Source organism: Mus caroli, chromosome 10 (genome assembly GCF_900094665.2).
Source record: "Mus caroli chromosome 10, CAROLI_EIJ_v1.1, whole genome shotgun sequence".
In the NCBI taxonomy this organism is placed as follows: Eukaryota; Metazoa; Chordata; class Mammalia; order Rodentia; family Muridae; genus Mus; species Mus caroli.
In genome coordinates, this window is record NC_034579.1 from 69,844,644 (window position 1) to 69,856,996 (window position 12,353).

General features: G+C 45.3%; 1 protein-coding gene across 1 annotated transcript; it reads right to left on the reverse strand.

Annotated features, from left to right (window-relative positions):
• Positions 1-2,989: 2,989 nt before the first annotated feature.
• LOC110303153 (glutathione S-transferase theta-4) lies at positions 2,990-10,782 on the reverse strand. The gene is made up of 5 exons (XM_021174120.1): positions 10,551-10,782; positions 9,462-9,549; positions 6,777-6,927; positions 5,488-5,664; positions 2,990-3,305 (listed from the first exon to the last, which is right to left on the reverse strand). Exons 1-5 carry the CDS (start codon positions 10,660-10,662, stop codon positions 3,111-3,113), a joined length of 723 nt encoding a protein of 240 aa, XP_021029779.1. The 5' UTR covers positions 10,663-10,782; the 3' UTR covers positions 2,990-3,110.
• Between the last annotated feature and the right edge of the window lie 1,571 nt (positions 10,783-12,353).

A 12,353-nucleotide genomic window follows, 5' to 3' on the forward strand; every position in this document is an offset into this window, starting at 1 on the left:
ATCAGGACAGCTCTTCAGCTGTGGCTTCTTAATCAGGTGATTCTAATTTGTGGCTAATTGAAATGAAAACCATCATGCCTCTCTTCTCCCAATAAGGGTAACTCATAACATTTTGTTTGTTTCTTTGTTGTCTTTGAGACAGGGTCTCACTTGGTAGCTCTGGCTGTCCTGGTGGCTGTGTAGTCAAGGCTGACTTGGAACTTGCAGAGATCCTCCTGTCATTGCCTCCTAAGTGCTGGGAGTAAAAGCATTGGCCACTATGTCTGGCTCACTTGTAACTTTTATATATGTTTATCTTTATTTTGCTTTATTTTTGTCCAGAGCATTTAGCATGAAATTAATGTGTTTCAGGGTATCACAATGCTGTGTGACAGATCTCTACAACTTACTGATTCTACAAAATAGAAACTCTCCACTCTCTAAACACTGACCCTCGGGGCTGTGGATGTGGGGCTCAGTGGTTAGGGAAGGGAATTACTCTTTTGGAAGACAGAGTTGGGTTCCCAGCACCCATACCAAGTGGATCACAATTGCTATCCAGGGATCTGAATCCCTTCTGGACTCCATAAGGTACCCACAACAGACATGAGCATATTCTCATATCTAGCCAGGCGTGGTGGCGCACACCTTTAATCTCAGCACTTGGGAGGCAGAGACAGGCGAATTTCTGAGTTTGAGGCCAGCCTGGTCTACAGAGTGAGTTCCAGGACAGCCAGGGCTACACAGAGAAACCCTGTCTCGAAAAAAACAAAAAAAAAAAAAGAAAAAAAACAAAAACAAAAAACAAAACAAAACAAAAAAATCTCACATCTGAACACACACAGAGACATATATTAAAATAATTAACTTTTTTCATTCCCCAAACCATCAATATATTCTGTCAATATGATCATTTCAGATATTAAGTGGAGTCATGCAGTATCACTGACTTCACAAGAGTCATCTCCCCAGCCCCAGGTCACGCCTGTTTTATAAATAATTGTGCCTGATGGTGGTGGCACATTCCTTTAATCCCAGAGCTTGGGATTTGAGTTTGAGTCCAGACTCATCTACAAAGCAAGTTCCAGGGCAGCTAAGGCTACACAGAGAAACCCTGTCTTGAGAAAATGAAAAAATTGAAATACTTTATTTATTGATATTATTGATTGGTGGTTTTGCCCGCAAGTATATCTGTGTGAGGGTATCAGATACCCTGGGAGCTGGAATTACAAGCAGTTGTAAGATGCCATGTGGGTACTGGGAATTGGCACTAGAAAGAGCAGCCAATGTTCTTAACGTCTGAACTATCTTTACAGCCCCTAGATCATGCAGAGTGTGTGTGTGTGTGTGTGTGTATGTGCGTGTGTGTGTGTGTGTGTCTGGGGTGATGTGTGTGTATGCATGTGTGTGTTCATCCTGTATGTGAAGGTCCACATCAGGTGCCTTTTTCAATCACTTCATTTTTTTTTTTTTTTTTTTTTTTTTGAGACAGGCCTCTCACTGAACCTGAAGCTAGTCAATTCAACCAGACTTAGCTAGCCTGTGAGTTCATTGATCCTCCTACCTCTGGCCTACAGCACAGCACTGAAACACCCAACTTTCATTTTGGATCTGAACTGGGGTTCTCATGTCTATACAAGGATCTCTGTAGACTCCCACGCACATCCAGTCTTCCGTCTGTTGCTGATTCCTTTTTGAAGCTTTTTTTTAATGATTTATTATTATATCTAAGTACACTGTAGCTGTCTTCAGATGCACCAGAAGAGGGTGTCAGTTCTCATTACGGATGGTTGTGAGCCATCATGGTTGTGAGCTACCATGTGGTTGCTGGGATTTGAACTCAGGACCTTCGGAAGACCAGTTGGTGCTCTTAACCACTGAGCCATCTCTCTAGCCCTTTTTGAAGCTTTTTAATGGATGTTTATTTCATGTGTGTGTGTGTGTGTGTGAAAGAGAGAGAGAGAGAGATTGTCTGAGGACAACTTTTGAAAACTGGTTCTTTCTGTCAACCCCAGGAGTCTTGGGGGTTGAATTTGGGTCACCACAGACTCCTTTATCTGCTGTGCCATTTTATTGGCCCTGCTAATGATGCCTGATTTCAATCTATTATATTCAGAATATAGTTTTCATTATTTCAATCTTCTTATTGATAACCAAACACAGTGTCCTCTGATGAATATTCCATGTGAATCTGAGAAAACTATTTAGTCCACTCTTGTGGGGAATGAACTAGGAGGTTCAGTTGGGTTAACCCACTGTTCCTTCATAATTCTGTCTAGTTATTCTATTCTTTAATTGAACGGAGGTATTGAATTTGCCAACTATTATTAACAAAACTATAATTATATACAATTTGACTTTTACAGTCTTTTGTGTATTATATGTGTGTACATGAAAGTGTGTGTATGTGTTTGAGTGTACCTGTGTGGGCATGTGTATGTGTGACAGTGTGTGTGTGTGTGAGTGTCTGGGCGCATGCATGTGTGCATGTGTGTGTGTGTGTGTGTGCATGTTTATATGTGATAGTGTGTGCAGGACTGTATTTGTTTGAGAGTGTTTGGGAGTTTGTGTATATGAGTGTGTTGTGTGAATGTGAATGTGAGAGCGTGTGCATATGTGAGTGTAAGAGTGTGTGTATGTATGAGTGTGTTGTGTGAAGGTGTATGTGTGTGTTTAAGTGTGTGCGCATGTATAGAGCCCAGAAGTTGACCTTTGTTGCTTTACTCTTTCACGGTCTAGCCTGTTTTGGAGCTACCATTTCTCTTGATGAACCTGAGGCTTCCCATTTTGGCTAGACTAGTGAGCTCTGGGGGTTGCACTTGCACCAGTGGTCCTGGCTTGTGTGTGGGTAGTAGAGATCTGAACTCAAGCGGCAAGTACTTTACCCACTGAGCCATCTCCACGACCCCTTATATTCTTTTTGAACACCAAGATGACTTGTGACTACCTCCTGCTCCTATACCAGGCTCTTTGCTGACACCAACTGTCCCCATAATGGCCATGGAGGCTGTTTCAGGTTTTTTTTTTCTTTTATTAGGTAAAGGAACAGTGTGTTTCTTGGTGACTTCCCTAGGGGAAGAGGCTCAAAAGGCAAAGACGGCTGGCCCCTGTAGAACGAATGCTCTCTTGGATCACTTAAACTTCTGCAGAAAGTCACAAATCCTCGTCTTGATCGTAGGGTCTAGTGTCGAACAGTCCCAGTTTGGTAACTTCACCAGTCTGTCATGAGCCTCCCAGAAGAGGCCAGAGCCGATTGCTAACTCCACCCGCATTCGCCATTCTGCAAGCTTAGAGCTGACGAAGACATTGTGATTACTCCCCATTGGCTGTGGATAAACAAAACAGAGGATCTGATCAGCAGAGGAACCAGCTGTACCACCAGCCTCTGCGAAGAGAGTGTCATGCACTGCCCCCTTCTTGGTAAGTTTCAGCTATGCAGTCTATGGGAAGCAGGCACAGAAGATCCTGATCCAAGATAAGAAATCCTGACCCAGGTAGCTCACACTACTCTACTCTATGTGTCTGACCTTCTTCCAGGGAAGGCCCTTATTTCCAAAAAAAGGAGCTCAATTTCCCCGCACACGCGTGTTGCTCCTTCTGTAATTAGGCACAAGGGCAAAAAGAGGAGGCTCATCATGCAGTTTGCTTAGCACTTTAGCTGCCTCATTAAGAACTATGTACCTGGGGCTGGAGAGATGGCTCAGCAGTTAAGAGCACTGCCTGTTCTTTCAGAGGTCCTGAGTTCAATTCCCAGCAACCACATGGTGGCTCACAACCCTCTGTAATGGAATCTGATGTCCTCTTCTGGGGTGTCTGAAGACAGTGACAGTGTACTCATATAAATTAAATAACCAAATAAATAAATCTTTTTTAAAAATTATGTACCCACAGTGTTCCAAAGCCCCCCAAAGGAGTGAATTCAATGAACTGTGGAGAGCATAGAGGTCAAAGTGTAATATCCAAAATAAAAGTCCCTTCAAAAGTGCTTTCCAAACTGTACTAGCAGGCCAAGTACAGAGCCAGATTTAAAAAAAAAAAAAAAAAGCTGGCTCACTAAACAAATATAGAAACATAGTTTTAACGGTCAAAAACAAGATTAACAATTCCCCTGCCCTGCCTCACACTAAAAACCACAAGACAGACAAAATGAGAGTCACCCTATACAAACCAACCAATGTGTAAAAATGTTATTGGCTACACAAATTAAATTATGTCAAACTACCCTGGTGCCTATATCCAGCCCTTACAAAGGTATAAAAAGTGAGTTCTTTATTTGTTCTGGGTCTCTCCCCCAGCCTGCATGTTGAGAAGGGGTCCCCAACATGTTGGATAAGTAAAATCCTCATGCATTTTGCAACAATGGCGGTCTCTGTGGTCTTTGTGAGTGAGGGTCTTTGGACAAGCTACAACAAAAGCATAGGGCCCTGTGCTTGGTGCAGGCCAAAATGGTTCTTGTTGTGCAGTTCTACACTACACATTGGCCAAGGACTAAAGTTATTACTTTGAATGCTGGCCAGAAACTATGATAGCCTCTCAAGAGACTGACCAATGAGCTGAGACTGTAGCTCAGTAGGTAGAGTGCATACAAAGCATGCATACAGCACACCACGAAACAGGCATTTTGTATATACCTATAATCCCCACATTGGAGAGGCAGCATCAAGACTGTCAAAAGCTGAAGGCCATCCACAGCTAAATAGCTAGTCAGAGGCCAGCCTGGGACACAGGAGACCCTATCTTAAGAGAAGGACATTCAGCTGCCAGACGTGGTGGCACACACCTTTAATCCCAGCACTCGGGAAGCAGAGGCAAGAAGATTTCTGAGTTTGAGGCCAGCCTGGTCTACAGAGTGAGTTCCAGGACAGCCGAGGGCTATACAGAGAAACCCTGTCTCAAAAAAATCAAAAAGGAAGGAAGGAAGGAAGGAAGGAAGGAAGGAAGGAAGGAAGGAAGGAAGAAGGGAGGGAGGGAGAGAGAGAGAGAGAGAGAGAGAGAGAAGAGAGAGAGAGAGAGAAAGAGAGAGAGAGAGAGAGAGAGAAGACATTCGGACTGGAGAGATGGCTCAGCGGTTAAGAGCACTGACTGCTCTTCCAGAGGTCCTGAGTTCAATTTCCACCAACCACATGGTGGCTCACAGCCATCTGCAATGAGAATCCAATGCCCTCTTCTGGTGTGTCTGAGGATAGCAACAGTGTACTCACATACAATAAATAAATAAATCTTAAAAGAAAAGAAAAGGGGCTGGTGAGATGGCTCAGTGGGTAAGAGCACCCGACTGCTCTTCCGAGGGTCAGGAGTTCAAATCCCAGCAACCACATGGTGGCTCACAACCATCCGTAACGAAATCTGACTCCCTCTTCTGGAGTGTCTGAGGACAGCTACAGTGTACTTACATATAATAAATAAATTAAAAAAAAAAACTTAAAAAAAGAAAAGAAAATATTAAAAAACAACAAAATTTCCCCTCTACTGGATTTACGTCCCCCTCCACCCCACCTCAACTCGTACCTGCATCATTTCTACCAGCGCCACCAAGTCAGCCAGTGAGATATGGTCCCCAGTGATGAACATCCTGTCCTGCAGAAACTTCTCCTCAAATTGCTGTAGGTTTCTCTTCACCTCATCCAGTGTCTTGTCTAATCTCTCAGTGGGAACCTCCTCACCCGTGATCATTGGGATTATCAACTGACCCGGAAGGGAAGAGGACAGATGAAGAGGCAGTACTCCAGCCCCATCCCCTGCAAGGCTTCTATATTCCTGTCTGCTAGATAGAGCTTGGACAGCTCCAAGGCTGGAAAGTGATTTGGGCCATTCTCAAGCAGCAGCTACCAAGGGCTATGTGTTCAAAAGGATATGGAGGCCCAGATGACAATGAGTCCTGTGATTTGAGTGTGTCTCACTTGTCAAAGGTAACATATTGGGAGTCCAGTACTCATGGTGATGTGAGAGTGGCTAGAATCTTTAAAAAACATGGAGTCTAACTGGGGGTGCTGCCTTCAGAAGGAGTCAAGATGGACATGGGTAACACTTAGAAGAGCAAGCTATTATGAAAGAACAAGACCAGTGCCTTGTCCCAGCTCTGGCTTCCTGTCTTAGTGCTTGCTTACACTGTAATAGCATCTGCTAGGAGGCCCTCTCTAGAGCTGGTGTCATGCTGTTTAGACTTCCTGTTTCCAAAACTATGAGCTAAATAAACCTCTTTTCTTCATAAGTTACCCAGCCTACAGCATCTTATTATAGCAATGGAAAATGGACTTAAAAACAAAAACAAACAAACAAACAAACAAAAAAACAAGGAGTGGGGCTGGAGAGATGGCTCAGTGGTTAAAAGCTCTTCTAGAGGTCCTGAGTTCAATTCCCAGCAACCACATGGTGGCTCACAACCATCTGTAATTGGATCTGATATCCTCTTCTGGTGTGTCAGCAATAGGATGCTTATATACATTAAATAAATAAATCTTTTTTAAAAAGTGGGTATTTTTAAAATAAAATTTTAAAAAACACAAGGAGAAAATTAAAACTAGGGATATATGTGTGCCAGTTGTCACCTATAAATTTGCTGATATTCTCTAATTCAAGAACAAAGTTTTCTGAGTGCTCTCTTGGCACTTTCCAGTGCCCCTTCCCCTTTGGTATACTATTTTCTCCTACTTAACAGTTCATTCCACACTCTCAGTAGCGCGGTAAAGTAGGTAGGCAAGGGATTAGAGAAAATGAAGGAAGGGGCCAGGACTGGACTTGAGGTTTTCTGTTTGTTTCCCCCCCTGTTCCTGAGCCCCAAGCTGGGCCTTGCTCACCTTGATCCACAGGATCTTGCTCATGGGCACCTGAATAGCTGTATGCTGCCAGGCCATAAACTCGTCCACACGGGCGCGCATGTGCAGATCTGGCGGGTACCAATGGGAAGGCGCGCTGTACTTGCGACATAGGTAGAAGAGGATAGCCACACTAGAGAAAGGGCAAGGCGGGGGGGCACTGTTTGTACCTTCTGAGAGCCCTGACACCACCCCAGCACGGCCTGATTGATTAAAACCGCATCTTCAGCCACAGGCAGACAATAGGTAATTCCACCAGGGAAAGGACGAACCCAGAGGGTTCTAAAAAGCCTGGCCCCTAGCTGTCAGGTTAGTCCAGTAATCAGCAGACAGGGAGGAAGACCCAAAGGGGGCACAGGGGTGGGTGGATGGCGTAAGTAAGGGCAGTGCCAGTAGGGAGCAAAGAATGTGAGATTCCAGCGGGAGCGAAGAACACCCGGAGAGTGGGAACATGTGGCTGTAGGGACAACCTGGGCCGTGGGAAGTGGAGGAGGACTGCCAGGGATGCTTCGGAATGAGTTTAGTCTTAATTATCTTTTAATTTTTCGTTTTTGTGTATGAGGTTTTTTTCCCCTCATGTCTGTATGTATGTCTGTATGTCACTTGTATGTCTGGTGCCCATACCGGCTGGAAGATGGAGTTTGATCCCCAGGTGGAGCCATCTCTCCAGCCCCTAAACTTAATCTTTAAGATCATGAGGGTTGAGAGGATCTATCCCTCCATTTAGAAGAGGTGGAATATCTCAGGGACGTCAGGATGGGAGCTCAAGCAACAACCCAACCCAGCAAGAGGTATTGGTCTCTCGGGGATGGGCATGGGATGGGGTACTAGGAAGAAAAGGATACAGGAGAGGGCTTCAGAGGGAGGGATGGCCCAAGCTTGCTCACTGACAGGGTCTGTCACTAACAACAAACACACAAGGAGGCCAGTGAGAAACAAAGCCAACCGGTGTTTTGGGGTTGTTTGTTTGTTTTAATTACATCAGGGATTAGCACCAACCAAAGAACATGCACAGGCTGGACCTGGGCCTCCCTGTACATGTGTAACAGATGTGCAGCTTGGTCCTCATGTAAGTGCCAAACAACTGGAACGGGTGCTATCACAAAAGCTGTTGCCTGCCTGTGGGATATGTTCTTCTAGCTGGGCCACCTTGCCTGGCCTCAGTGGGAGAGGAAGCACCTAGCCTCCCAGATACTTGGAAGTGTCGGGGGTCAAGGGGGGAGGGGTCCCCATGTGCTCAGCGGAGAAGAAGAAGGGGGTGGGGAAAGGGTTGTAGAAGGGGGTGACTGGAAAGGGAGCAATGAACAGGATGTATAGTGAATAAGTAAAAAAAAAATAAATGTATTTAAAACATAAATTGAGAGGGTTTGAATGTCCCTACTAAAACCTAGGTAGACGTTGGCTTCCCATGGGAGGTTTTAGGTGGTGGGACAGCTAAGCATGATCGAATTGCAAGGGCAGATTGATTCATGTGTGGCAGCTTTGTTATACAACAAACATGCTCTGACTCACTTGATGGCTCACCATGTAATCTCTGTGTTGCTAGGACCCGGGGGAAGGAGATGCTAAGCAGGTATCAGTTCCACTCTGATGGGCTTTACAGCCTCTAGAACCATGAACTAAAGTCAGCCCCTGCTCTTTACAGTCGCCCCACACCACCATATTCAGTCAAAGCCACCCAAAACAGACTAGGACAGGGAACACAGTTAAAGAGGGGCTAGAGCGGTCGCTCAATGGTTAAGAGCACTTGTGGCTCTCACAGAGGACCCTGGTACGGTTCCTGGCACCACACAATGGCTCACAACTATTCATAACTCCGTTTCCAGATCTTATGAGCTCTTCTAACATCCCAGTCACCAGGCAGGCACACGGTGCACATACATGCATGCAGGAAAATACCCACACACATAAAATAAATGTGGGGGGTGGGGGACCAGGAAAATATTTATGATGCAATCAGAGACTTGAAGGCAAGCCGACTACAGATGGAATCTGGAAAAGGCAGATAAGCTTATTTGCTGTCATAATGGTATTGAATGATGTGTGTTTCAGAGTCTTCATTGCTTCATAGGATGTCCATAGGGAAAGTGATTCATAGGGAAAGTGATGGGGTGTTCGAGAGAAAGAGGAGCAAGGTGTAGAGGTGAAAATGGGGTAGAGTGGACTAGCTGCAGAAGCTTAAGATGGCTATGCTGTGTGTGTGTGTGTGTGTGTAAATGGTTGTGCTGTGTTTGTGTGTGTATGTGTGTATATAAATGAATGTGCTGTGTGTGTGTAAATGGTTGTGCTGTGTGTGTAAATGGATGTGCTGTGTTTGTGTGTGTATGTGTGTGTGTAAATGAATGTGCTGTGTGTGTGTGTGTGTGTGTGTGTGTGTACATAAATAGATGCACTGTGTATGTGTCTGCATGTACACATAAATTTTTCTATAGGCCAAAATAAATAAATAGACCAGGCCTGATGTTGCAAACCTTTAATCCTAGTAATCAGGACAAAGAGACAGATGGATCTCTTTTGAGTTTTGTCTACACAGTGAATTCCATGCCAGCCATAGAGACTACATAGAGAGACCTTGCCTCAACTCAGTAAATAAAGAAATATACAAATAAATAAATATACTCCCAAGGTGTCTCCCAGAAGGAGGAAAGATGGCGGCAGGAGCCTTACCTTTCAGATAAAATGAACTTGCCGTCCTTGAGGCTGGGAAGCTTCCTCAGGGGGTTGATTTCGATGTATTCCTTGCTATGGTGGTGACCTGAGGGGGCAGGGAGGGTCTGGGGCTTTGGAGACCCCAGAAAAAAAGAAAAAAAAAGAACTTGGGCTTCTAGAGGCAAAAGCTCCCATTTGTCCCCAGCCCTTGTGACCTTCCTTCCCCAGGGATCAGGACAACCCTTTGGCTTCCAGAAGCTAAAAAGTTCAGCCTTCACTCAAGGCCTGAAGCCACAACCTGTGTGTCAGCCTCAGCCCTAAGGGACCTAAGTGTCACCTTCAATCTCGTCACCTCTGGCTCACTCTGCTTCTCCTTTGAGGAGATTGGCCAACTGAATCTAAATCTGGCAACTTGGGGAACACTGCAGATGCACCCAAAGTCCCCTGATATCTAGGTAGAACTCCACAGCACGTATGAACATTAACTGTGCCTGGTCAACTATTGGTATGAGGAAACCCTATGGGGGCTCCACCACATGTCTTCCATTTCTACAGCTCCCAGATCTCTTTTCTAGTCTAGAGCCTGTGTCTCTTCAAGCTTAGCTTTTAGAGACTCCTCGGCGTCTTGGATGCCCATCCACTGATCCTCACTTGGGGCATATGGGTCTTTGCAACCCTTAGTACATACTTCTTCATACTTCTTTCTTCTTTCGCCTCCTCCTTTTCCCTTTTTATCTGTGTATGTGCATGTGAACATGTAAGAGCTGACACCCAAACCCAGGATCTTCCCTGGCATGCTAGGCCAGTGCTTTCTCACTGAGCCCCAATCCTAGTCCCAGTTTGAACACTGGGAAAGTGTAAGAACAGACCAGAAGAGGGTGGGCACCCCTCCTTCCTTTACCCCCAAAGGTCCTATTCACAGCAACAGGGAGACATTCATTCTTGGTGACCAGCTAATGTAGACTAGATGGGACATGGCCTGATCACCTTAGTATCTGTTTCACCTCTGCTCCCCTTGCTGACCTTTGACCCTCAGACACACCATCACTGGGTACCCTGGCAGTGAGTGCCTCAGGACCAGGCTGCCTGGCAGTACTAGGAACTGACCTTTTAATAGATCCACAAATTGGAAGTCGAAGGGGATGCCATTCTTCCTGGCAAAAATGTAGACAGCGCGGCAAGGTGCCGACAGCAGATCCATGTACAGCTCCAGGCCCATGTTGAAATGCTTTATTAGGGGGCCCACAGCTACAGCGGGTGTCCCACAGACCCAGCCTGGGGCTAGCCTGAGCACCTGGCTCTAAGCCCTCTCCCTTCTGATCTGAGGAACCTGCATTCTGGAACTTCCCTACTTTGATGTACTTATGAGGCCAGTCACCTGGAATTCTTACAACAGCAAGGATTCTAAGGAGAGCTAGGGGTGGGATGGGGCTGGGATAGGCTCCTGTTATGTGTTAGCTCTGTGGTTTAGCCTCATAGACATCTGTCTGAGAAGGGCCCATGCTTGAGCCTTCCCAGGGCCAGCCCCTCTCTGAAAAACAGGACAAGAGAGGCTTTGCAGATCCCGGATGAGAAAAAGAGAGAGACTGAGTTTGCATAGCCTGGAGTAAAGACTGGGGCATCCATGGGTAAATCTCTGAAACGTGATTGGGAAAAGATTGGAGAGAGGTAGTCAGTATATCTTGGACTTTAAATGTCATCTGAAATCCATGCCTTAAAGGTATAGTTCCTTCTGGGCAGTGATGGTGCATACATTTCATCCCAGCCCTTGGGAGCCAGAGACAGGCAGATTTCTGAGTTCAAAGCCATCCTGTTCTACAGAGTGAATTCCAGGACTATACAGAGAAACTCTTCTCAAAAAACAAAACAAAACAAAAACAAAAAAATAAACAAACAAAAAGGTATAGTTCCTGGGAGCAGAGGATGGGGGTTGGGGCTTTAAAAGGTGGGGCCTCGAGAACTGGCAGTGTAGCCCAGTGGTAGAGAGTTTAGGTTGTATCATATAGAAAGCCCAGGTTCCATCCCTAGTACTGAAGGTGAGGTTTGATTGAAAGCACTGGCTCACTAAGAACATTTTCTTGAAGGACTGGAAGGTGTTGGCTCATAGAAGACATTTCCTTGAAGGGGACTATGGAAATGGTTCTCTCTCTCTCTCTCTCTCTCTCTCTCTCTCTCTCTCTCTCTCNTCTCTCTCTCTCTCTCTCTCTCTCTCTCTCTCTCTCTCTCCCTCTCTCTATCTCTCTCTCTCTGTCTGTCTCTCTCTCTCTTTTCCTGGTCATGAGGTCAACAGCTCTCTTTGCCACACACACTTCCCATCATTTCTAACCCTGCCACCAGAGGCTTGAAAGCAATGGGCTCACTCACTGAAGCATGACTTTTTACATTTACATCCCTTTACATTTTTAAACGAAAATAACCTTTTTTCCTTTAAAAAAAAATTTTAGGGGCTGGAGAGATGGCCCAGTGGTTAAAAGCACTGGATGCTCTTCCAGAGGTCCTGGGTTCTAACCCCAGCACCTACATGGAGGCTCACAACCACCTGTAACTCTAATCCCAGAATATCTGATGCCCTCTTCTGGCCTCCATGGTCACCAGACATGCATGTGGTACATGGACAAACATTCAGGTAAAACACCTATACATATATTTTTTATTTAAACATTTTTATTTTAAAATTATGTATATTGAGAGTACATGCGTAAGTGTAGTAGAATCATTTTAAGCTTAACCCCAACTCTCTTACAAATAAATGAGACTCACGCTATGATTATTTTATTTGGCTTTGACAGTTGCGGGGGGGGGGGTGTAGCTAACCTCTGATCTAATCTCCTAACTGATGGCCTGGCTACCTCCCCATTGGTGTACCCCCAGATTCTTGCTGTTTCTCCTGGCCATGTGCTCATTGTCCAT